The sequence below is a fragment of the Nothoprocta perdicaria genome, unplaced genomic scaffold (genome assembly GCF_003342845.1).
Source record: "Nothoprocta perdicaria isolate Ctin4 unplaced genomic scaffold, notPer1 scaffold_7, whole genome shotgun sequence".
Classification (NCBI taxonomy): Eukaryota; Metazoa; Chordata; class Aves; order Tinamiformes; family Tinamidae; genus Nothoprocta; species Nothoprocta perdicaria.
Window position 1 is genome coordinate 5,240,100 of NW_020455976.1, and position 27,220 is coordinate 5,267,319.

Consider the following 27,220-nt stretch of genomic DNA (forward strand, 5'->3'; position numbering starts at 1 on the left):
AATTTATTAAAATAATTCCAGTACACTTCTGTGCTTCTACAGTAGAGGCATCGTAACACGTAACGGGCGAAATGTGTTAACACTCTCAAGGAAGCAGTTTCGGGCTCACAAGCACAGAAACACAACAGCAATAGCATCGTACAACACTTTCCAGTTCAGCCTTCTTTTCAATGGCAATTCTGATACTCCTTTGTGGAACAGACAGTTAAGTTCAACCGTGTACGCTTCCGAAACAAAGATATGAGAACAAAACTCTATAGTGTCAAGGGGAAGGCAGGTATGCCACATATGTCACTGGAGTGGGAAGCAAATGTGTAGACAAGTTGCTGCTTCGTGGAGGAGTGGGTGGTTGCAGCAGCACAGGACATGAGAGTCTACCCTTCAATCACACCAGAATACAGCATCTATAGGATGCATAGGGAAAGAGTAAATCTCATATTCATCCTATCCTGAAAGACCCTGGCCACAAAAAGACTTGCACACCTGAGTAACGTGCTTGTAAGAATTACAAGACTTGCGTGAGTCTTCGTAAGGAGAGTCTTAAAACACATTTGTGGTAATTCAGAGCCAGGAATTTCTTCTTTACTGATAACAAAGTTATTTCAACCTGGTGTAGTATCAGCAAGGAAACATGAGAGGTTAATAGAAATCAGAAGACACTGAAGGTGTAAACACAGTGCAAAAGTGTTGGTTTTAATTTTTGACTGATAGTGTGATAGTTTTTATACTGTGCTTTATTTTCAGGAAAAAGCAGAGCCGTCATGTGTGTCATAATATACATGCTTGCATACCTATGTATACATACACACTCGCTGCAGAAAGCAAAGGCTTTCAGGGCAATAGGTCATTCCTAGTACATGATTTTTCACATGCAATTTTTCCATTAAAAATGAGAATTGTACCCTCTGCCTACTACAGGGATTACATTAATGCTTGTTTACGTGCATATTACCCTAACTACTTATTGATTTATATTAACCAGATCCGTTAAGGTAATCTGTAGATTATCTTTAGTTGTAATATCTAGCCAGAACACTCTTGGTAACCACACTATTCCTAGAGTTTATGATAGCTAATATGTCAGTTAGCAGAACATTCTTTATAAAAATGTCTCAAGTTTCAATTGCTTCATATTGCTTCGCTTTTAAAAGTCTGTTTATATACAATCTTCACTGTTAGTACATTTCAAATTTATTGAAGAGCAGTAAACTCTGAGATCTCATTGTTAACAAGCACCTGGTCTTTTTTTTTTTTTTTTTTTTGACATTAAATGGAAGCCATCAGCAACAACTGTTGTGTGGAGCATTCATCAGGTTAACAAAAAGTGCACATTAGACTGAATGAGATGAAACTGCTTTGTAAATAGCTGGTAGACTTGATAAAAACAAATTATGTGCAGTGTAGTCACTATCCTGCTGAGACAGCAAAAGGATGAAAAACAGTTATATGACAATTTTCTAACTGTATTAATGTAGCTTTGGTTCAGAAAGTCTTAAGTGTTGTAGAGCACCTTGTTTAGTGACAGAACACACGCATCTCACAGTGCTTTAGTGTATAATGCTAACAAACTATACACTGCCAGTTAAAAATGTTAACAGCATTTAATAAAAAAACTTTACAGAAATATTTGTTAACAAATGTGCAGTGCAAATGCAAGCTCCTTGGCCACAAACTCAAACTGTGGGCATCGGTTTTGTGCTGGCGTAACAGTGCAAATGCTGGGATTCAAGTAAGCTTTTCCATATTTAAGTTAAGCAACAGAGATTTACACGGATCTGTGAGGAATTTGGGGGGATTTTTCTGCTTGCAAGGATAGGACATTAAGAATCAGCTGAAACATTAGAGTAATTGAAATGTTTAGTTTCCCTCATATAGAAGGCAATCTAAATGAGGAGAACACATTTCACAAGCAAACTACTTTTAGGTACCACCAAATTATTGCTTCAAGTAGACCAGCTGTGCTGAAACAGAGTCTACAGCTTGCAACCTAATCGTCACTCACATGGAGACAAAGTGAAGGCTACTGAGCTCCACACAGTGCAAGTTCTTCATGCAAATGGATTCAATTGCAAGACTGGAGTCCTGTTTCGTAGGACAGGATCATTCAACATTTTGTTTTTTCTCTTCATACACTCAGATCAGAAAGAGTAGATTGTTTATGACTTTTTATATTGCTAGAGTCTACTATTTCATGCCACTTTAGATTTGCTCAGCAACAAAAATACAATATGAACACTCCTTTCCAAAGAGTTGCAAAAGTTATTGCTGAAATTTTTAGGGCCAAACATGTAATTATTTCACCAAATCAAGACTTTACTCTGCTAAAAAAAAAAAAAAAAAGAAAAACCAAAATATCTGACACCCTATTAATTAAAAGACTTAACATTTTTCTTCAATTAAATAATAATCTAAGATTTTACAAGGTATTCACATTTAAGCAACCATCTCCTGACTTTCATCTGGCTGAAGGACAGATGCCATAATAAAAACAAAACTGCTACTATCACATTCTTCATGAAAGCAGTGATTAGTGCAATTTACCACTGCACTACACAGCTCTAATAGTGCAAGGTGTGTCTGCTTACATCAGTTCTCACAATCACCTGCTACATGGCCGGTATCCTCAGATGTTGGTAGTTGTTACTCTCGTTAGGATTTTGGCATTTATGTTAACATTTATGAAAAGCTATGGCTTTATCCAAAAGTACATATCCGGTCTAAACAAAAATTTATAAAGCATTTATTTAAAACAATAAAACTGGATTGGAATGAAAGTTGTTTATGCCATGAGCTCAAGGTGTTGGATTTAGCTACAGAGCACAAATACCTGTATTTGTGCATCCATTACAGTCTTAAAAGTGTATTCACTTAAAACATATCACGGATAAAATGTCACTCTTCATTTTAAACCTCTAATTGTCTAATTCTTTTTTTTGCAACATGTGTGATCATTCATATGCAAAGTGTCATCTGAGTGTCACTGCATTACAACAGGATTGGGATTGTAAGAAACCCACAAATGTGTGTGTAAGAAGGCACTTGTCTTCCAGTGGTTCAAGTCAGAAAAGGCCTTACCCAAACAGTGGCACCTTACACTGTGAAGGACTAGCAAATGCCCCAGGCTTTGACAGAGTCTCAAACCCGTCTTCATGTCCCTGGTCAAAGGTGCTATACGTGGTCTATAATACCATGAAGCTCATGATGAATTCCAGTAGTTTTTGCCTGTTGCGTTGAGGTAGGAACGTAGTGCTTAGTTCCAAAATAGTGTCTCTCCTTTGTTTTGTCTGATTGAAAACCTAGAGGACAGGGTGAAAACATGATTATCACCAAGCTCAAGGAATCTCCTCTTCCCTTGTGATGAACAGCTTATGATCTGTACTAAATTTGCCCTCATTTACACATTTTTTTCTTTCCTTGAAGGCTTAGATGACAAACAGAATCCACTCACTATTCAAAATATTTAAGTTGCACGAAAGGAGAGAAGCTAAGAAATAAGCAGTGTACGATAAACATACACCTTCTAACAGCAGAGGACAAAACACACATTAAAAAATCGTAATTGAAAGTTCAAGTACATTAAAAACAAGACTTTAAACATTATCCTCTGAGCAGATACAAAAGCAAATGCTGTCTGGTTCTACAGCAGTGTAGACTAGAATTAAGCTGATGGATTTGATAAATGCTTTCTTCAGAGCTCCCCTTGCTTTTTTAGCCTATTTGAGATAACCAGAAAGCGAGGGCAAACACTTCATATCCCTTATCTAGCAATACCTCCTTGCCTAAAGCTGAGGCTTTTCAAACTGTAATGCTAAATCCTGTTTGGTATTCAGGAAACCATGTCATTCTGATAAAAAATCTTCTTTTGCAAAATCTTGATATGCAACTTAAAATGCAAAATGTAGGTGAAAAATTCCAAACATTATTTTAAAGTACACCTTTATCCTCATGCTGGGCACTGGAGGTGTATCAGAATGACTTCTATAACATCAAGCACTGCTATGCCAAAATTCAGTGACTAATATATCTTGGAGTTTTAAGTAGACCTTTACATTTAGGTATAGTTGTGCACAGCTCCAAGAACAAAACACGTGGCAGCTTTCTGACACTGTCAGAGCCCCAAGAAGAATGATCAGTACACGCAGTTGAGCACAGAAACTTCAGCTGCTGTGAATGAACATGCCTGGATACCTAGTCACTCCAAACAGATTTCCCCAAGCATAAGGAAGGCCTTGTTCTGCACTGCATGTTCATCTGAGCTTCGAAGAAAGCAAAATGCTCAAAGTCCACAAGACATTTGCACAGGTCTATTCACAGACTTTAAGCTGATGTTGCACTGGGTAAAATTGTGCCCATTCTTAAAATGAAACTTAACAGTCTCTGATTTTGAGAACAGAATACTTACTCCAATTTCCTTAAAGACTTTCACCGCATTTTTCACGTGACTGTAGGTAGCACTCTCAGCTGCAAAGAAAAGAAGAGATAAAGAAAGTGCAATTGAATTGGGGCTACCATGATGCTAGGAGGGACAGAAGGAATCAAACACTTCCAGACACAAGCAGTTTGACGTACCGTACACAGCAACGTTCTTCTCCGTCCTGCTTATTAAGTGCCTGTGCAACTTCTGAACGTATTCAGACTCAGAAACAGGACCACTAAAATTGTGTACGAAGATGACAGCGGAGCTATAGGCCTCCAGTAAAGGTCCCAATAACCTCTGCAGGAAAGTGATGTACTGCTGGTGCTCCCGAGACTGACTCACCTAAAGAAGGGCAACAAGACGGTAAATGACAGAGAAGAGGGGAAGGGAGAAGTGACCTGCAACACAGTACAAGGCAAAACAACAGACAAAATAATTCTTAGTGCTTAGGGATTACAGGGACACAAGACATTATAAAAACACAGCAAAAAGGTAGTTCACTACGATGAAAAAACACCACAGATCACACATCCACGCTAATTTTTTTTCTTTCTACGAGGGTATTAATAGCTTAATAACTACTTTACTAAGGTAAAACTAAAGATGTTACACTCTTCTTCAGTCAAGACATGTGTTGCTGTTCAGTCATAGAGATTGACATACTTTCCTAGTGTTAATATGATATCCTTAAAAGTCTTTGCATCAGTCCCACCTGAAAACTAGTAGTATGCTTAAAATCAACATGAGCAAACTAAGAAGGAAAACTGAGTCTGAAAATAAAGACCAGCAATATGTGTCCCTTTTAAGAACATGTGGTGTTAGTATAAAATAAAAGATTTAGCCCTTCCACCTCCTTAGAAGCTTATATGTTGTTTCTTCATATTTTTTTCCCCATGGGAGAGGAAGATATTTTAGTGGACTAGTGAAGAAGGTTTTTTTTATCTTTCATAACAGGCTTCAATATTATCTACCTTAGGATAACATTACCTTCAAGTAGCAATCTCTCTGCTCCTCTCCAAAATCACTATCTTCATCTTCCTCATCACTTCTCCAAGACATAGGTTCTGGGAGTTTTTTGTCCCACTGCTGCTCTGTAAGACTGGGGCTAACATCCTCCTGATCATCCTGCTTAAATTTGAAAGACAGCATGACAAAAGAGAAAAAACCCAAATCATTAGTACAAAGAGTTTTATTTTATGGTATCATCTCATTTGATCACTGTCTACTTTTAGCCTCATTTAAGCTGAATGCATTATACTGGCTTGGGACAAGAAAATGTGTGACTCTAAGCTAAAGTTTAGAACAAGGAAGAAAATGCTTGACTGTACAAATCATTGACTGTACAATTTATGTGGAATTCACGACAACTCAGAAATAAGCTCCAGCTGCATCAAATGAAGATATCTAAAACTAGAGTATCAAAGAACAGATAAGTTTCCTGGTACAGACAGTGTTTCCTGGCTATGCTAAAGATTGACAGGATTACACAGCACAGAAATCCCTATCAGTAAGCACTGTATTTGGTACACTAAGAAATATATCTGAAAAACAACAGTCCCAAGCAGCTGTCCTCTACAAGGACAGAATAAAGTCATCTACTGGAGATGCTCAGCGGGTAAGAAAAGACCCCACATGATTATTCCATTTAGAAATATGAAGTCAGCAAGAAAAAGAAAAACAATAAATACAGGGTAATTACTTTTATAATATACATGTCAAAGGCCTCTAGCAAATGAAGCCTAACATCCTTTCAAACTTACCGTATAATCAAGTTTTTACTTGGAATGCAGAAAAACTCAGAACGTAAGTTAAAGAAATCCTGACTAAAGAAAACATTATGTCAGGATTATTTCTCAGTTTTAGGAGCAGGCACCAGACCCATAAGAAACACTAAAACACAATCATGGAGCAATCCATTTGACTTGAACAGAAAATTTATCAGGGGGTTATGTCATATTTCAGCATACTTAAAGAGGATCCCTTGCAACACATCCCTTGCTTAGGGAACAGATTGTAAAAAGCCCACAAACACTTCCAGACTGTCCAAAGTCATGAAACAATCACTGCTGATAGTATTTTATATGCTGATTATAAAAAATTTGAATATGTTTTACAAGACATAAGAATGCAAAAAAAGTGTTTTTTTGAGTTTCAGAAATTTACTGTTGGGGTACTGTCCTTTCTTAAGCATTCAAGGTTTTCATTAGTGGTGTGCACTGGACAAAGCAGACTAGTTTCTATATGAAGCCTGTAAGGTGCCTATATCCCCAGCTACAAAGAGCAAAGGACCAGCTACAAAGAGCAAAGGAGGTTTTTTTTTTTTTTTTTTACCTAAATCCTTGGGATTTTTAACTTTTTTCTTTTTTTTAATCATCACACTCTAAATCATGACAGCATGTCAATACTTAAGATAAACATCCAGGTATCTACAGGACAGTTTGAAAGAATTTCAGTATTAAAATTGTTCCTCATTTTATGAAACAGTATAAAAACATGTCTTGTTTAGTAAATTTAATGGTGTAGTGCAATTACACACACAATCCTCTTAGCATGACACTATGTTTATACTCTGACTCTTTTTATACTCTTTTTTACGTTTATACTCTTATCGGGTTTATAAAAGAAAGAAATACACAAACACTAGTATCTGTCCTGGATATGTTAAGATGTTACAAGCTTTAAGTGATAACACATATTTAAAGTAAGTCATAAGCATGATCTACTTGTGAGTGAAGTATAAAAAAACAAACAAAAAACAAGTTCTGTATTTTTATCACCTTACCTCGGCCACCAGAAGAATCCCATATTGTATTAGTCTTTCCACTGATTCATGGCAGACTTGATATATCACCTGGCAAGGCTACACAAAATAGAAAGAAATGTACCAAATTTGTACCCAAATTTGTAAGATCTCTGGTTTCTTATCCAGTAGGAATGTTTATATATATATATTATTTATCTATATATATATATACACACACCTATATATCTCTATACACACACACACGCACACACAAGTCCTTTTAAGCAAGCACTTATAACTTTAAGCATGCAGAGTGTCTTTAAAACTGAGATATCATCAGTTCTCAGGGTTTTGTAATAAAACAAAAAAGCAAAGTCAGGACATGTGCAATGTTGCTACTAAGTATTAGGTGTGGCACATGGGCTACTGAGCCATTATGTAAACTGAGAGTATCTTTAGAATCTGGAGCCTTAGCTACCAGCCTGATTTCAATCAACTATGTAGGGAGTTTGCTTAAAGACTTAAAGACTTGTATATGTTTAGATGTAAAAACAACAACAAAAATCATTAAACAGCCTTCGGGAAGGGCAGATGTAGTTGTGTTTTCTAATGGCATAAGTGAGGTGAAATATGTTGGTGGAAGATGTTAAGGAATCCAACCTCAAGTTGTGGGAACCTGTCAGGCATCAACCTTCTCTCCTCAGGAAAAGCCTATTGCCAGCACAGCAGAAATGCCACAGGCTCACCCCAAACTTTCCATCCATTACTTGCATGAGCAGCAGGCACCTACAATCACCTAAGCCAGGTTAGAAGTGTTTTTCCTGTACCTTGCTAAGGAAACAACATGAGGGTGCCAAGGTAATTCACATCGAAATCTTAAGCCAGAGATCGTTCAGATGAACTGTTATAATGCAACTACACTCACTGAAATGTTCAAACATTTCTTGAAGCAAATGAGAACACCACCGTTTCCTTTTTCAAATTATATTCAATGTCCTGCTAGTCCTTTATCATCAAATTATATTTACAGTGAACGTATCAGAACAAAGGCAATTAAAGGAAGTATCAATGCACTTTAAAGTAACAAAAGCAGTTACGAATAGAATAAAGCTTGAAATGTGGACAATTCATGCATTAATTTCACTTACCAAAGACACAGTAAATTCATTAGAAAGCAAGTAACACAAACTAGCAGCTTTGCGGACCAAGTGTTCTTGACTGATCAAGCTGGGAGAAGCGCCGTTGGTTCCATTTCTGTACCTTTTACTCTGAACTGCATGAAGACTGCAGGCTAGAGCAGAAGCAAACATAAGCAAAGTCTGTTTTATGAGGAGCCTTCTAGGAAAGGAAACTTAAGCTTTTATATTTTATTTTATCTAGGCTTTCAAAAGCAGTCAGCCATTGCACATGCAATAAAAGATCTGGCCTACGTAAAACCTGCCAAACAAAATGAATTATAGGAATGTAGAAATCTAGAAGACAGGATTAATAATACAGATTATGCCATAGAGCGCAGGAGTTACAGGAAATGATAACTCCAAATTGAGATCCTTATCTGATCACTAACAGGTATTACAAAGGTCCAACATCAGTAGTAACATTAAGGACAGAAGTCATTACTATTTCATTTGGGTTCAACTGATGCCACATCAAAAGATCTCATTAACAGACTGTTGATCAAAGCACAGATTCTGCCATGTGGATTGAAAACTATGGTCATGTGGCACCTTGCCTATGGCTGTGATTAATAAAACTTAAAACCCATACTCGCATGAAAGGTAAAAGATATTAGGAGGAGGAAGTGGAGACATCCCACAGCAAAAAAATCTTATTTTAAGTTATCTTTGTAAAGGTAAACACTGCCATGAAGGGGCAGGGGACTTCTGACATTTATATCAGTAAATTCTATGTAAATTGTTTTTCTGTGCAGATGCTTTTGACTCAATGTACTGATATAAACATGTCACAAACTGGTTTCTCCTTGGTAAACCCAACACATACCAATAATGGCCTCTTTAATGAATACATGAAGTACTCCATTGCTGTAGAAGTTGAGTTCAAAGACAGCAGGTATCCCTGTGCTGGGAGTGATGAAGAACTCATTGTTCCGGCTAGTGTTCGTGATATTTACACAGTTTCCCAACAAGTGCACGGCGTGCATGACAACATCATCCGAGTTCCCTGAAAATCCCAAATCAAAGTCGCGGGCCAAGACCTCCTCCTTCATGGAGAAGAAATCTTCTACCAACCTGGAGAGATCAGTTCCCTAGAAATGGAAAACAGAACAGCAGGATAAAATATTTTTTTGCACAAAAATTCTCTCTGCTGCTCCCTATCAAGTCACACATGCATGCATTTAAGAAACGCATCAAAACCCTCCCCCTCTTTTTTTTTTAATAATCCAAAGCAAAACCTATTAGAAAAACTTGTTATTGTGTAACTGAAAGAGCCCATGAGATTTGAATTACATGAGATTATAGTTTAAAACCACGCAGGTCTTTGTTTGTCTCCTCATTTATTTCACAACCTGCAGACACCTGAATGGTGGTTTAGGAGAATACACCAGAGATCTCATATTTGCATTAACTCCACTATAAACTATTATTACCGATTATCCAAGAATGTGGAGATAAGAATGAGCAGTCAAATGTTTGTTCAATTAGTTGGAGACATGAGGAGGAGCTAGACCACATAGTAAAATTCATCTTTCCTACAGTCATTTTACAGAACTGGAAGAATGGACTGACAGGAATGGCTGTGAATGTCCTCAACTCTATAAAGGCCACAAAATGCACTCAGTACACTGAAATTCAAATAAATGTTAGTATCACCATGGAGTGATATTATAGTATCCAACTATAATATTACATCCAACAGCATATAAGTTTAAATATCTAGGATCCAAAAGGAATCATAATGTAATGGGGTCCTAAAAATGTATTTTTAACTAAAGAAAACAAAACCTCATTACTATTATTTCATCAGTAAATATGCATCTTCAAGTACCACGTAATAGCAAAGTAAATACTTTATATAATGAAGTCCATACAAAGTGCTGCTTGGCCTGTAAGCAGCCTTACCTGTCTATGTCTGTAGAGCAACAAACAGGCAACTATGTGGGTAGACATCACAGCACAGGACTTATTAGCAGCTAGAGGTAAACAAAACAAAGTTATCCTGGAACGTGTTATATATCTGACAAGTTCAGAACACCATTAAAACTAAAGCTGTAACCATTATTAAAAAAAAGTTTTATACAAGCTTGTGTGGATACAAACTTGCATAGGGGCTATGCGTTCTGAATGAGATATAAAGTGCATTAAGTCTGTATAATAACAATAATAAAGGGTACAAACTTGAGAATTTCAACTGCACTCTGATGCTACTGCATTGAGGAGCCTCTGGCAGCTTACCCAGCCCTGACTGTTTCAGTTCCATCTTGCAAGGAACAATCATATTGACCTGGCATAGTAATGACCAGGTAGAATTCTAGAGCACTGTAGGCATGTAAAATATTAAACAAACTTCACTGAAGAAGTCTGAATAAAAGTGTCTTCTAGAATCAACTACTAAGCGCAATTTCATACACATCTCTCAAATCACAAATCACAGACCTATCGATTTAAAAAATAACAGTAATCACACATAACCTACAAAATCAGGCAACAGTTTTCAATGCAGCTGCATGAATTTATGTGTTTAATATGCAAAATAATGCCTGTAAGACATGTAAGGAATTCCTTACACGGACTTATGTGAAATCAGTGCATCAGGGTGACAATCAGCTCAAATATTTCAGCGTTCAACAAGCTGGCATTTCAGTGAAGGAATAGAAAGTTACCAAAACAAACTAAATATCTGGCCATTAATCAGAAAAACAGTTTATTACATATTAAAGAGAAGGGAAGGAGAAAGGTAAAGGAGCTCTGAAGTCAAGAAGTATTCAGCTGAATAGGGGGAATTGATAAGTATGACATTATCACGCAGCAGAAAGGAAAGTAGCTGATAATGACACTGTGACACTTACTGAACAGAATATGCTCAGCCAGGTTGGCTATCAGCTCTCTCCTGTAGGGCTCACAGGTTATATCCCTGGTGTTAGGCAGTGGAGCCTCTGCACCTCCATCCACAGTATCACTCGGTCTGAACACAGAATAAAAATTTGCGGTATGATATTTTTATTTTTCATAAAAATTAGAATAATCTATCTAATAAAAATTAGAATAATCCTGATGTATTTTACACACATTTGCTGAATTATATAGCGCTAAAAATGCTACACATTCTAGTTAAGGACAAAAAAATAAGGACAAAAAAATTGTGTGTTACATGTAACAAGGTTCACAAATACTTGAGCATCTACATAACTTCCCAGATGTCTTCTACACACTGCACAACAATCCAAGATAAGACTCCTCAAGGGGGGGGAAAAAAAACCCAAAAAACGTAATATGGAATGGTTTTTCTCTGGTTATTCATGACTTTGTCAACACAGCATTTGCATCCCACAGAACTCTTCTCTTCAATGTATATGGACAAAGAAAAGCTCAATATGCAATTCTGCCACGAGGGTGTTTTCAGGTTGTTTACAAAGCCTGTAGAAAGTTTTATAGTAGAAAGTTTTCTGTAGGTAGCTACAGCTTTTCTAAAGCTTGATACTGCTTCTGCAAGGACCACACAAGCTTGTGTAAGTCAAGCACACCGCTCAACTAACCTGTAGATCTGTAGAACAAATGTAGCCCCAGTCCTAAAGCACAGTTTTGCATTTCTAAGCACTGGTCATCTCAAGAAGAAAAATCCCCACCCAGCCTGTCCTCCCTCTCCCTGGTCCTGCATATGCTCTACCTTGATGGAAGAATAGCTGGCAACAAAGCTTGTTCCAAGGAAAGGGGAGCAGGCACAGGCTTTTGGCTTTGGCTGTTTACATACTCCTGTTAAGAGAAAGACTTGTTATTTTTGTACTTTTTCACTTGATTTTTGCATTCAGCTGCTATTGTTCTAAAGATAAAAAAAGAAGAAAAAGAGGAAACCATTCAAAAACACAACTGTAATTAAAAATAGTGCAGAATACAAAAGGTGAAATAAGGTCACAGAAATTAAATATTTGCAGCAGTTTATTCCCTGGCATTTCCCACTACATTGAACGTGTACTTCAGAAAAAACACTGCAACAAAACAAAACATTATCCCTGTCAGTACCCAGCTGGCAACAACTCTCTTGAGACTGGATTCTCCATGATTAAAATTAATGGGAACTGCTTTCATTAACATGAATGAGAGCCAAGCCTAGGATCCATTCTGGTCAACATAAAATTATAACAACTGCTTGTTGCTGCTGTCCTCATAAACCCCAGGACAGACAGCACCTCCATAAATAAATGCCACAGAAACTCTGGCTCTAAGACACTCCTCAGTGCTTTAATTTAAAGCACCCGGGATGCAGGCAGTGTACCACATGCTTGGAGCTCTTTCTCACAAGCAAATGTCTTTCCTTATAGGTTACCATTTGCATTATTCTGTTTTCAGGACACTATGTTCTCCCAGTTCCTATAAAGACTGCTGTAGGAAACCATAGAGCCACTTAGCCTGCTGATCAGGAATACATTTCCCTCCCCGGAAAGCTGCTTAAAAGACTTTCACAGCCAACTCTCTCTATTTCTGCATTCACAGAACTGCTAATGCTCCAAATTAACCCCAAAAGCTCATGTACTTTAGACGGACAGAAAAAAAATCAAATGGCAGAAATATAAATTTAAAAGTTATAGCTGTACTTCTGCAATTCTTTATCAAAGCATACTCAAACAATTACTATTAATCTCATGCTTACACCTTTCTGGAGTACAAGAAAGGATATGCATGCAAGGGAGACGTGAGAGAGGTTGCTAAGAAGGCATGGGGCAATTAGCATTTCACTAGATTAAGAGGCCAGATAACCTTCTTTTCCTTATACTGATCCGAGACGAATTGCTAACTCTGCACCAAGAATAGCCTGGAAGTGGCCCAAGCCTTCTTATTTGGAAGGGAATTAGCACCTTTCCAAACTACACTAATTATAATGCAGCACAGACAGTCACAATAATTTTATGCTGTGGTAACTGAACTCTCCAAAGCTTTCCAACCTACTGCTCTTCTGAGAGAAGCAGGGCAGAAAGAACAAGAATGCCTAATTAATTTGAATAATGTTCTCGTAGATGGGTGTTACAGTAGTTAATCTTATTAATGTCAATACAGTAGCAGAACACAGATTAGTGACGTGCAGATAAATTAGGGATAATGCTGGCAGATTCTGCAAAGAGATCAGAGGAAATTTAATAGGGAAGGGAGCTGGCCGTTACTGCGCCCTTCCCCAAGAATCTACAGAACATTATTCCATGAATTAATACAGGTAACAGTAGCATGATAATAATTGATGACACTGAAAGTATACATAGAGAGAGATTTTATATAGAGATAATGTATGAGCCACGACAGTTTTTTCGTTACCAATTTACTTAGCACTAATTTGCTTAGTTAAATAAAACGCCCTTTGCCTGCCCTGGTACCAACCAATTACTCAAACTGAAGAACAGAATATCTCTTCCTTCAACTCTACAACGTAAGAGAATTACTACATGGATCATTTTAAAGATGGTTTGTTAAGAAAAGACACCAAATACTACTCAAAAATACTTAGATTATTTCAAAAAAAAAAAGAAAAAAAAAGTAAACCTCATTACCAACGTTAAGATTATTTCAGTTTATCACAAAAATGTCCCAAGATTGCTATCTTCAGCAAAATGGGGAAGCTGTATTCCTTTTTCTACTGAAATAGACTTCTGCACATAACACCAGTAGCACAAATAACACACAATGATAACATGCAATGAGAATTTCAAAATAAATGTGTCTCACTATAGGAACTTCAGAGCATCAAACTTTCAAAAGAATCTTAAAATAAATAAATAAATGAAAACAAACTTACTTTTAAGGAAAACGGTTGTGCAAAATCTACCCTGACGCACCCATAATTCTTTCGCAGCATTCTGAAGACTCCTCTCGCTATGCTCCAAAGGCTCTCATTCTTTTTAGGCTTCCCCTGGAAAACATTTATGGTTATTTTTGTTTGTTTCTTTTTCAATTTGCAATGCAAAGCCTTTGTTTTTAATTAAAATGCAAACAACAGAAGACTGACAATAAAGTCTGACACACCTTATAGCTTCAAATAAACGCAGAGAAGCATTTGCTCCCATACATAACACTTTGAATGTACTTAGGAACATATTCCCCACACCTAGTCACTGCCCCTGAGAGGCTCTGTGATTCACAGCTCTGAACACTCCAACACTAACACAAAATATGTGCGACAGAGGACTACCAGCACATAAATTAATGTTCTCCTGCACACAAGCAGAACATCCCTTGGGCAAAACAAGTTGTTCCATTATTCTTACCAGCTGCTCACTGCTATAGTGACCTTCAATTATGCGATCATAGGAGATTCCCACAGGAATAATTAGGACATCGGGAGTAGCATTTGAAAAGAGGGCATCCACAACCACAGACAGAAGTCCTGCTCTAGCACTGGATGTCTTTCCGCTTCGAGACCGGGTGCCTTCCAAGAATATTTCTAAAAACTGCTGCTGTCTCAACAATTCTTCTACATGCTGAATATAAAGAGATTGAAAGAAGGAAAAAAAGTGTATCCAATTATACTGACAAATTCACATTTGAAATGGAATTGACAGGAATCATTGCAAAACATAAAAAACCAATAATCAATGCTTTCCACAAAATCTGAACAACCTGTAATTTAATTTGCATGAATATAGAAGCAGTATAATGCCATTTATTCACGAAAGAGCATCTCTAACAACAGCTGATATAGCTGATCTGCATATCTCTCCTCTTTTGGTTCCCCAGCACATCCTGTCTTCCACGTTGCAAACAGAGCTGATGCAGTGACAGGGACAAAGGATCACATCAACACATCATAAAGAGGGAGATTTCCATTAAGTTTACATAGCCCGTATAGATATACCCCTGCACAAAGAACAAGACTTAAAGTCAGTATTAATTCACAGACTGTTAATTCTACTTTAATAAGGATTACCCAAGGTGAAAATCTCATCCTCAAGGGTGCTGGCAATTAAATTATTACATTCTCATTTATTTCATATATTCGAAATGCAACACAAAAATGTACCCTGCTTTTGCAGCATGATCCCCAGGAAAAAATCAAATCAACAAACAAAGATGCCCAGCTGGATGGAACTCAGTGTCTTGCTCGCCAGCCAACTGCAATGCTGCCTAGGGACAGACAGACAAGCAATACCCACCACATAGAGCAGGGCTCTGTACAGGAAGTCCTTTCGACCATCGGGACTCTGATCTAACTTGCGACGAATGAAAAATCCTCCCAGCTTGCGGATCAGTGTGCTACATAAACAAGAATTATAAGCATTAATTTGTAGGAAATTTTATTTTGTAGGAAAAACTACACAGCCATTACAAAACTGCCAAATTACTGAAATTTGGAATTACTAAAATTCCCTCAAATGACAATGTATTATGCTGTTCATACATGGTGTGATCCACACAATTACTCATCTTAATAGTTTTTTCTGTCAAGATATTCCCCTTTTTTTCCCATGTTGTCTGCCACAGTATCCAGCAGCTCTTCACAGATTGCTAAATTTTGATTTTACTGGCAAAGCATGAGCTATAAGACTTTCCTCACATTCCTCAGCCATCAGAAACATTATTTTAAAAAGCTAGCCCTTCATAAAGGAGAAAAATTGTCCATTCACAACATTTTTTCCCCCACATACTCAACTTTCCTTAGTCATCTACCCAATTTCTTTCAGTCTCCTAAAACAACAAAGTGTCATTCCTTACACTGTTTAGGTTAGGACAGAATTTCTCAAAAAGTGTTTGTTATTCTCCCCCTGTAATTATGTTAGAGGAACCAAATGAATTGTACAGAATGACTCTATAATATTCTGGTTATTTTATACTTGGGCCACACCATTGTTTACTGCACAGCTATTACAATATACCTGATGATGCCTCTCAGTTTTTTTATTTGGTTAGTTTTTTCAAGTGGTTATATTAACTAATAATAATTAACTATCATTACCTGAAGATGGGGATGTTGAGATTGTTCCCTGCAGCAATGTAGGGTGCTTTGATGTTATGGCAGAAAAGAATGAATGTGAGGAGTAGATAGTCAATGTGAGATTTGTGAACAGGCAAGAAGATAAGAGGCAAATTCATCTATGAGGGGAAGAGAAGGGAAAAAAAAGGAACAAAGAAAGTTAATAAGAATTGTGGAATAATATTCTTTTTCTCTAATATAGAGATTGCTAATATATTATCAGAAGTGATGATATTTTAATTTATTTACTTTTAGTTTCCATTCATCTGTGACAATGAGAACATTTTAGTCAACTGTACTTTTAAATTTTCACTGACTCGTCACTGACCAGCAATGACTGATGCTCAGTTTCTTCCAACTCGCACCACTAAGACAATCATCAAACAGTTTATGAGAACGTAGTAAAACCATGAGTTGCTATTTCTATTTCAGAAATCAGTAAGGACTTACGAACAGTAGGGTTCCAAAGTATTGCAACTGAAAATATTAAGAACCATTTCTTGTATTTTATACATATTTATCTAGTACCGAGCATATCTGCTGTCAGCAATGTTTCTTGTTAATCAGTGCTGTAGATACACAGTATTAATGCAATTATTTGTTTGCTATTGGCATCCTTATCTAATGTATCTCTCAGGTGAACCCTGCACAAAAGATTAAAGCCGTGTTTAGGTAAGCTTTTCTGGGTAAATTCCTTTGAGGGTAAACAAAATGGTAGAATTAGGAGCTATTTTAATCACTCTCAATAATTTAGCAGACTGCTAAAAAGTAATCAAACAAGTTTATTTCTTAAAAGATATTTTAATTCCAAATTGAGGTAAGAGTGATTCTGAAAATCCTAAATGGATCTACTAACCTCTTACTGGCTACCTCAGCACAGAGAAAAAAGTAACATGGGATACAGGTTAGGCGAGATAATCATTCAACCTTCTGGTTAAAATTTGATCCCAAAACAAAGACAAAACTGGAAGTTTACTTAGTTATTTTAGGTTACACAACTAAAAGAGCATGCTATTTAACTAAGAATGGTATTTCACAGAGAGGAGACAGGTATGTCCACAATCTGGTCTTCATGCAGATGTAGCAGAACTGTTCAGAAGAAAGTAAATGCTACAAACATGAATAGAAAGCACATCAGAAATCTGCCTTACTAGAGTACCACGACCTGCTTACCTCTGTTGCTGCTTTGACCATTTCTATTTGACCTCTATGGATCTGAATGTTCCAGAAAAAGCTGTTAAACAATTTTAGCAACACCCAGCCAGTCAACCTGAAGGAAGAAAAACATAAAAGAATTTAATTAATTGATGCCTTCTTTTACACTCTTTTTATATCACTAACCCTAAAAGTATAGAATCTAATTATTCTATAATCAAATTAATGTAAAATTACATTGTGCAACAAGTTCCTGCCGATCCACTAAACCATGATTAGTGACCATGTTTTGGCTAATGGCCTCCTGCAGTTATGACACAAAACTTTTTAGAGCCAGTCTCTGGATGGTTGTTCAAACTGCAAAGTCTTTCTAACAAATGAGGCAAGTTAACAAAGACTGTATGATCTGTTACACTAACTCAGCTAGCAGATAAAACAAACTTGTTAGGTGATGGTGAGTATCTGGTCTTGTGTGAAAATTTAACACAGTCACAGAAAGAGGCAGGGCTTGCAGCACTAAAAAATCAGTGGAGGGGACTAAGCACATGACAGACACCGATAACCATTACAGGTGACTTTGTGTCTAAGGTAGACACCGAAGTAGAAACCTACTTCCAATACGAGGTTTTCCTCAATATATTTATAACAGATTGCAATATTCAGTGGGCTACCAGAAAAAAAGACCTTTCACAGTCTAAGATGTGGCATTTTGCTTACTAGGATCAGCCTGAAACAACAGGTATAGAAATACCAGGCCAACAGTGTCTCATGCAGCTTACTGGACAAAGTTTTAAGTTAAAAAGTTTTACTTGTTCTTATCTTTGGATTTATTTCTTGGAAAAAAAAAACAAAACAAAACAACACACCTTTCTCCTATATCTGTAAAGTAACAATAACTATCATAACTAGTATTATTAAAAAGGGAGTGCTTATGACTAAGAAGATGCTCTCCTTATGGTCAATATAAAGAGAGCTTGGCTGTCCTTCTACCCAATGACAACACCTACAAGCAATTTTTATTACCTGATTAAAGCAGGTGACACATTCGCTACCATTTCCTGGAGAATTTTCCTAGCTTTTTTCTTCACTTTGTTGACAGCTTTGGGATCTGTCTGAACAAAATTACCCGGAGCACTTGGTTCAGAAGCTTCATCTAAAATGGCCTTCTGTACTCTAGGATTAAAAAGTAAAACTTATGAGACAGTTATGCAACATAGCAGCTAAACACACAGCTAAATACACCAATTCCTGCTGTGAAAGGGTATATATTACTACAGGAACAACTTGCAGGCATAAGCAAACAAACACACTGAAATATTGTGTAATCCAAGGGCATTAAATTTAATCCAGCAAACTTCTAAGTCTAATTAGAGACATGGATAAACATTCTCAGAGCTGACCATATAGAATATCCATATGCACAGAAAATCCAGAAGAGACAGGAATGCTTAATGCAGACAGTAACTGGCCTCTGACAAAACTGGACTCAAGGAGCAACCATGTGGTTGAATTTCTTTGTGACCAAGCAGAACAAATAAATTAATACTTGACTGGGGCTCAGCAAGTCATTTAATATGTGGTATCTGACACTGAAATTCTGTTGTTTTATTTCAGTTTAGCCTCACACTCTTGGTGTATCGTGAACAAAGATTCTCCAAACTGCTACTTCCCTATTTTGACAATGATTCACATAAATTAGATAAAGATTTGAAGAGTCTCCACATGGCAATTGATTTTTCTCTGTGCTGCCAGCTGTCCACCCATTATACATCATTTATTTGGAGATTAAGAATTACAACTCTGCCCTCATTTAATTACTTGAACAGAAATTGCAAGCTACAGTGCTAAAGGGCTGTCCTGAAGATTCTGTACTTCCTAATACTACACAACGGTCTGGTTTTCAAAATGTAATGTTTCCAAATTCTTAAATCATATTTTATATATATATATATCAGTCATAAGTAAACAACAGTTTATTTTGAAGTATCTTACCGGCTGTTATTCAGCACATTTTCTGTCAGATTCTTGGCAAACATACCCTTATGGACATCCCTCTCCTGCACAAAAAGGACATAGCAAAGCCGTCTTGCAAGCCACCCTCTGTACCTACAAAAATATGATGATGATTTTTAAAGTGTGACCCTCAAAATGAGCCATTGAAAAAAAAAGAAAAAAAAAGTACAATTGAGAAGTTTTTCAGAAAAGTGCCTAAAGCTTTCTGAATTTCCTCTCTCTATATTTAAGACAATTTGCCCAGCCTGTTCAGCTACAGGCTCTTCCCTTTTAATTAACTAACCCTTTTCTCTATACTCTGAACTCTCCCTTCCTTTCTCCTTTTCTTTCTACGCAAAAGTTACAGTTTTTCTTTCCTGAACAAGCAACCATATAAATCACATGCAAAAACATCCACACAACATATGGATGTGATGTTAAGAATAACTGTTCAAAATAAAATGCACATAAACAGAGGAAGGGCTGAAATCCAGTTTTCCAGTCATCATTTTTCCCCCTCTTCTCACAGTTTCCTATCTCACTCTCAAGGCCAGAACACAGATCAGAGTCACACCATGACCTAGAGCGAGGGCTCCAGAACTGCGCAATTAGAAGCAATACGCTCATAAATCAAAACTGATGATACTGGGCAAAATTAAGAGTATCTTTTTCTTTTTTTTCCCCTCCCTTTTCTTTCCCCTCACCCTCCATCTCTAGGAGAGGAGGTTTTATGAAGGTGAGAGCCATGTAGGATGATGCCCCGGCGGGAGTCCCAAAGCTACTACTACACTTTAAAATACTTTTGTTGTCACCTGAATTGCTCGCGGCAACTTTTGAACCTCCTGGCCATATTTTAGTACCTTTACACAAGTGTTAAGAAAAAAAAAAACCTAGAAAAGATTACAAGACTCTTTTATCATAAAATGTCACTCAATCTAAATGCATAGGCTACTTCCATTATAATTAAGCACACATGCATAATCAATATACTTAGGCACGTAACAGTCATACAAATAATCAGACTGGCTCTCTAAGACCAAAGAATTTTGCTACCATACTGTCAGGGAAGGTGGTTGCTTAATTACTTTTCCATTTCCCCTTCCAAAACGAGTTTTAGTACTTTATGTGTTTTTTTTTCTAAAAAATATTTAAGTAACTATGAATATATCAGCACAATAGCATTCAATTGATAAAAGCATCTGTTAGATCATGAAGGTTTCTATGTTCGTTTTACAGCTTGGACGTAATGTAGAATAATTTGAAAAAAATCTATGTTTTCTAATCCTCCAGAAATGACAAAACACAGGCTATAGAGCAGTCATTATTTAGATCAGATGCAGCTGATCACCAAAGGGGAATATTCACACCTCGGAATAGCTGTGGTTATCACTCAATAGATCTCCTGCACTCCAATAGCTGTTGAAGAAAATCCCCCTTGTCTTCAGAGGCCAAGAAACAGTCACTCTGTAACCCCACCAGACTCCAGAATTTCATTAATACTCTCAATTTTCTGCTTATAATTATAAGCATTTAAAGGCATTTTATTTCATTAACCCATATCTTGGTGCCCTTGCATTTCTAATTTAAGAAACCTTGAGCATTGAAAGGACTAGATTTTTAGAACTCACAATAAAAAAAAAGTTTAATTTAATCAGTACTTCAGTTACTTTTCTGTATCCTAAACTACTAGCCCAATTCTTTAAAAAAAGAAATAATTAGAATTGAAGACAGAGCAGCCTGGGCACGAGCGTCCTCTGTATCCAGTGCAGCACAAAGCTGCCTTTCTTAGGCTCAGCCCCTGCGCTGCTCCTGCAGCCTGGGCCTCCCTTTGTTTGCTCCCACTCCACAGCAAACCCTGCAGAGCCTTCCTATGCCAATGATTGCCCTAAAAACCTGAGCAAGCACTAGTAGCTTTTCAGGGAAGAAAACATGGAATGTTTGTGCTTCCAGTGTCTTCATCCCAAATAGATTTCAAATAGTGTGAAAATGCATTATCATTTTTGTGACATAAGCACCATCTGGCCACGGAGGTCAGGAGGTGGATTTAATTCTTATTAGAGAAAACAATCAAAGCCAAAACTTGAGACTCATACTTGCTCAGAAAAATAACAATGCAGCCTGAAGTCATTCTTAAGAAAAGGGAAAAAACAGCCTTATAACAGGATGGATGCTGTCACTGGCACTACAAGGGAAAGGCTGTTCTGTTTTTTGTGAAATCGCTTTGACCCATATACTCCTTGCTTATAAACCCAAGGAACTTTGTTCAAGTTCCAACTATACCCGGCCAGAGCTTATAGGTATATTCCCTTTCTTAAGCCAGCATCTGTTCCTGCATTACAGGACAGAAACACATCCACTCAATCTGGACTATCCAGGAGATTTCCCTGCCATGAGATCAGAACACGTGGAAACTTATAGGCAAAAAGAAAGAAAAAATTGCTACATTACCTCGTATGTGTTTCATTGATATATATGACATTACGTAGGCCCAAAGAAGGAATACTAGCATTGAAGAAATTATCCTGTAAAAATCAAGGAAAAAGAGATTGGCAGGCTTTCCTGGTGCAAGAACAGTCATGTCTCTGCATTCGTAACAACATAATTATGAACAAGTTACATACTTCCCTTAAGCGTGTATAAACTGTTCTGAAACATGATAAAATTTAGAAAGTCACTGTTCCCTGTTCCAACACTGTTAATGCATTCTCCAGACTTTCCTGCATGCAGGAATGGACCCTCTAATTTAGTTGCATCCTTCAAAATAGTAGATTTTATTCTACCATTATATTTGAAATTAATATAAGCTAGGACTTTTCACAATACAGAGGCCATATATGAGACACAAATTTATTAAGCCAGACTCAGGTACTCTAGAACAGTTGAAAACTCAAGTGTCAGGGTATCCACAATTACTTGACAAATCATCTGCACATTCCCACTCTGTGAACAACAAACCCAATTCAATCTTTCACATCCCAGGCAAAGGCCAGACCGTTAGCTGCTCCAGGATGAGGTTGGAAGCATTTCACTTTGGATAAACAAATATTCCTTGGCAAGCAGATCTGAACTTTAATCTTCTATATTCCAAGCAAGAACACTGACCAAGAGGTTAGTCTCTTTCTGTCCAAATAATACTTAATTATAAAAGTGGTACCATGCCAATAGGCAATTACAGCTAAAACCCTTGTCACTGTGCACATCAAGGAAAGCAAACGCAGATGACAGTGAGGCTGAACTATTGCACAGGTCAAGCTAAAGACATGAGGGTTACCCGGGCATCTACAAGACAGTCACATTGTTGATTTTACCATCAGAAAAGATTCCCATTTGTTTTTATTTAGCACAGACAATTTACCACAAATTCAAAAACAAATATGTCCTGCATCATTTGCAAATCAGGTCGCAAACACACAGTAGCCAACGCTCTTCCCCCTTGCTACATTAAAGCCTATCTGTGTAGCACATACGATCAAAAACTGCTGCTTCAGGATATGAACAGAGAACTAGAGGTAAGGCAAATTTCTTAGACCTGCACTATATAACCAGTTAATTTCAAAGCTGGCAGAACATTCAGGCAAAGAGAAATGAAATGACTTCTTGTCTCCCAAAAAAACAGCAAAGCTGAGAAAGCAGCACAGAGCCGTTGAGTCCACTCCAGTGCTCTAACCTTGGCTTTAAATAGGCAGTTCATCCCTCAGGTGTAATGCCACGCTTTAGCTTTTCCATATTTAACTCTTCCCTGAGCTTGTGCCACGGGGAGGATGCAGTTCTGTGGGACAAAGCACAGGAGAAGCCCAGCTGCCACCACCACATCCCACTCTTTTCGGTTGAATACAAAGCCTCTACACCTCACGGTGAGCTGCCTCTAGCTCACGTCAGACCCTCGTTGGGTAAGTTTAGCTCAGTTAACTGTCAGAAAACTAATATTAAGCAGAAAACTACCTGCTTTCTTCTTTTTCTCCCTTCTGTCTTAGTGAGCTTTCACTGAATTTCCAACTTGAGAGAACCAGCCTAACTACTAATATAGCAAATTTCCGGTACAAGTCAGACCTCTTAAGTTTCTGTTAGAAGTAGTCTCAGTTTATCCTATTGCCTTGTTGCCCATATCATGTACAGTCTTGACAGTACACTTGGCTTTCTATCCCATATGTGTGTGCCATTGCTGTAGTTTTGTATTCTGGAATAGGAATAAAACAAACTAATAACTGTTCCTAGGTTAAAGGACCAAAAAATTATCATTTTAGGCCAGCCAATTAGAGAGCTCAGTGCAAGGGGCAGCCAAATGGAATTTGAAGTCCTTGGTATACAGAAACTAGATAATGGTCTGGTTGCAAACAATGATATGCCATTTATCAGTATTTTACATTTGCAGCTTATGGAAAGCCTGCCCAATGCAGTTCAATAAAGTCAGGGGAAAAAAAAGAAATTATAAAGTCATTTTGTACAAGCACTTGACAATGTGCCCAGCAGACAAATATTCCCGTTATTATAATCAGGCACTTCTTGTTGCCTGGTTGGACAGACAAGCCAAGAATCATCTGAGTGTAGAAAACCAAGCTGTCTCCTTAGGAATATGACTCATCTCCTCAAGTTTGAAGGAGAACGTACTGCTTACTTTCAAAAGTGCATTTATTCCGTAGATAGAAAATTAAGTGTCCTAAAGGTGTTAGTACAATTATTAACCTGGCAGAGCAGACTAAATCTGAAAAACTGAGAGTTTTCTGCAATCCACACTGAAAATCAGGAGGCAAAGTATCACTGTATCTGTCCCATCCGTTCATCTCATGATAAAGAAAATATAACCATAAACAAAAGAGAAAGAAAAAAACTCATTCCTATACAAAGCAAGAACACTGCGACCTGAATTCTGAAAGTTGAAGTTTGGAAACTTCATTACACTGTAACTATGCACAATCATCAAGCATCATCCAGGCCATAATCTTCTTACCCGGCTCTGGGGAGTGCACACGTAGCAGCATCGTCCCACAAATGGCCTTTTTCTGCTCAGCAGAGTCTCCTTCCATTTTAAAGTAGCTGATCGAAAGAGAGTGGGCCTAGAGTTACATTCTCCCTGCAAAACAGAAGGCAGCCATGTAAATATCCATAAACACATAAGCATACATGCATAAACATACATGCACAAGCACACGCAATACCTATTGAGCCTAAGAAAACTTTGAATTAGAGATTTCAGAGTTATTGAATGGAGCTGCCGTATACTATAAGAACAAGTTATCTAAAAATTCTCAAAATATTTTTAAAAAAAGTAATAGATCCACTGACTCCACGGACTAAGTAAGCTCAGTTTCAGCAGTTTAATGAAAATGGATGAAATGTTAAGCTGTCTTTTTAAAGAACTGAAAATTAAAAGCAGCTGTATTCACAGAACACATTCTTTTGCTAGGATATAATAAAAATACTTCTAACCATAGGTATTACACAAACAAATGTATATTGCTTCTCCTAAAACCTACTGAATTATTGCTTGCCTAAGAGCGCATCATCTAGCCCACTGGATTCAGACTTACTGAATCCTGCATTGCAAGTTTTTAATAGGGGAAAAAAAAATCACAGAGGGAAAAAATGATGACTAAATAAATTGAAATATATTTAAAATACCACACTTAAGGAAGAAATAGGATTGAACCAGCACCTTAAACCAACACAAGAGTTTAAAAACATACATACAGATTATCACATCCCAGGTTTGAAAGCCAGTCTACTCTGAAACAACCATAAAGTACAGGACTGAAGATGACTAAGAATTTAAACGTGTGTATCAGATTTGCCAAGTAGCATGAATTGGTAACTATTTCAAGACAGAAGAACCTTCTATCTGAAACTGACACCAAGGTGCTAAGCCTGGTCCATTCCCTTCAGTGATACCAATTTCCCATTAGCCACATTCGTAATGTCTGGTTCCAGGCTCTGACTAAACTCACTACTTCTTTCCTTACAACTTTTTTTTTTTTTTTTTTTGGCTTGCTTGCCTTAATTACACTTTCTTTCACAAATGCCTAAGGCTGGTAGGAGACACAGCAACCAAAACATTTGATGTTTCTCTCATCTCTGACCCTGTCTCCAACTCTTCCTCCCCAAGAAGTTTAACACTTCCTCTCCAGAGCAGTGTCTTAATTCTGCATCCAACCTATACCTCAAAATCAACCAGCACAATCCAGTCTACCGCAGCTCTTCCGAGTCCTCTCTGTTGGCTCCTTCAAAGTCCATGTCTCAACACGGGACACAGACTTTTAATAGCTCCTTCTTTATATGCAGCGAAACTTCCTCTGCCTCCTGCACTGCAAAAATAGCTCCATCTACAAGGGTTATGTGACCATCTTCAGCTTCATGCTCCTTTTCAGTTGAGCTTTTAAAGCAACCACATCCTTCAGGACAAGAGCATTTCCAATTGACTTTAACCTAGCACAGAACAGAACTTGACGCATTCACTGCTGTATAAAATGATTAATGACTGTATCAGGACACTACAGGACTCAAGCCTGCGCTGTATAAATAAACAGATAAGGAAAAATACGACAAACAGGGTCAGCAGCATTCTCAGTCCTAAACTCACCAGTTCCTCGCTGGAATGCTTACACCTACTGATGCTGCACTCCGCGGAGGCGGACAAGTAGGAAACATCTATCGTTCCAAGGGACAAAGAAGTTTCATCCATGACACACGGCCTGCACCGAAGACCAGAACCTGCAAGACAAATAAACAAATAAATACGTCTATGTTTGTCTGCGGGCAAACCATACAAGGTCTAAACGATTTGGCCAAAAGCATACACCTTTCAGCCTCTTCCAAAAGTTCACTAATCTCTTGCATGACATGACCTCACTCTTTCATCATTTCCCTCTCAAGGACACCTACCACTTGTAAAACTTCCCTTCGATATTCCCTCCCAGTCCTATCTCAGGGGAGGTTTCACGCGCCTCATCAGCTCGCTGCAGTCAAACCGGTTTCCAAACTCTTTGCGGGAAAGGATGCACAGCACGAAAGCAAGCTGGGTTTGAACATGCTGCTGATTGGAGTGACCTTGCAGATTAAAAAGCAATAAAGACGTCCAAACTTACGTAATTATTCGAAAATTGAAGTTTTACAGTCAATACAATAAAAACGGTAACTCTCCCTCAGCCAAACAAAAAGACCAAAAGAAATGAGCACTACCCAGCACATCTGCAAAGGTCCGCACCTTAGAACACTTCATTTTGGAGAAGCCATCATGAAAAATCACAAAAAAACCAGCAAGGGGCCAATACTGCCTCTGCAATCCGCTGCTGCAGTGCAACTGCACCACACAGGCCCGATGCCGGGAGCCCTTCAGATCGCGGCTGCTCCCGTCCCGCAGCTCAAACCGGCCAAAGCCAGGCCTGAATTTTTAGCTCGGTGGTTTATTTCACCCACACTCCTCCCCTAACGCGTCGCCGCGAGCCTCCCCTGCAGCATTTTCACACCGAGCGCCCAGCGCACACTGGAGCTCGAGCATACACACACACGAGGTACATATATATACATTATAAATAGACATATACACACACATACATACGTGCATACGCAGATACTTATCTCGGCATTGCCTAAGCGCTCAAGCTACCCCCTTTTTTGCCGTTTCCCCCGCACCTCCGCCTTGTCTCGCCTTCCGTTTTATCGGGGCAGGGGCAAATTAATCCTTAACCCTTGCGCAAACACGGCGGCCGCTGGCCGGGCGCGCAGCCCAAGGTCACCTTCCCGCCGCCGCCTCCCCGGGCCGGGCCGGCGCCGAGGGCAGCGCGGAG

General features: G+C 38.0%; 1 protein-coding gene across 9 annotated transcripts in view; it reads right to left on the reverse strand.

The window, feature by feature from the left end:
• Positions 1 to 431: 431 nt before the first annotated feature.
• Positions 432 to 27,220, reverse strand: part of GPAM (glycerol-3-phosphate acyltransferase, mitochondrial) — a 45,657-nt gene continuing 18,868 nt past the window's right edge. For 5 of the 9 annotated variants that reach the window (XM_026050568.1, XM_026050571.1, XM_026050574.1 and 2 more), the window contains 20 exons: positions 26,014 to 26,144; positions 24,388 to 24,510; positions 21,888 to 21,961; positions 19,440 to 19,553; positions 18,471 to 18,620; positions 17,466 to 17,562; positions 16,275 to 16,411; positions 15,475 to 15,574; positions 14,590 to 14,802; positions 14,121 to 14,234; positions 12,006 to 12,091; positions 11,188 to 11,303; positions 10,241 to 10,311; positions 9,162 to 9,426; positions 8,309 to 8,451; positions 7,200 to 7,277; positions 5,405 to 5,545; positions 4,570 to 4,759; positions 4,403 to 4,461; positions 432 to 3,296 (listed from right to left, as the gene is read on the reverse strand). In XM_026050568.1, coding sequence (XP_025906353.1) covers positions 3,180 to 3,296; positions 4,403 to 4,461; positions 4,570 to 4,759; positions 5,405 to 5,545; positions 7,200 to 7,277; positions 8,309 to 8,451; positions 9,162 to 9,426; positions 10,241 to 10,311; positions 11,188 to 11,303; positions 12,006 to 12,091; positions 14,121 to 14,234; positions 14,590 to 14,802; positions 15,475 to 15,574; positions 16,275 to 16,411; positions 17,466 to 17,562; positions 18,471 to 18,620; positions 19,440 to 19,553; positions 21,888 to 21,961; positions 24,388 to 24,510; positions 26,014 to 26,115 — 2,490 coding nt within the window. In that variant the 5' untranslated portion in view covers positions 26,116 to 26,144 and the 3' untranslated portion in view covers positions 432 to 3,179. Of the gene's footprint in view, positions 3,297 to 4,402; positions 4,462 to 4,569; positions 4,760 to 5,404; positions 5,546 to 7,199; positions 7,278 to 8,308; positions 8,452 to 9,161; positions 9,427 to 10,240; positions 10,312 to 11,187; positions 11,304 to 12,005; positions 12,092 to 14,120; positions 14,235 to 14,589; positions 14,803 to 15,474; positions 15,575 to 16,274; positions 16,412 to 17,465; positions 17,563 to 18,470; positions 18,621 to 19,439; positions 19,554 to 21,887; positions 21,962 to 24,387; positions 24,511 to 26,013; positions 26,145 to 26,315; positions 26,891 to 27,011; positions 27,048 to 27,220 lie in introns of those variants that run through there. The other 4 variants (XM_026050575.1, XM_026050576.1, XM_026050573.1 and 1 more) reach the window with 4 other exon arrangements.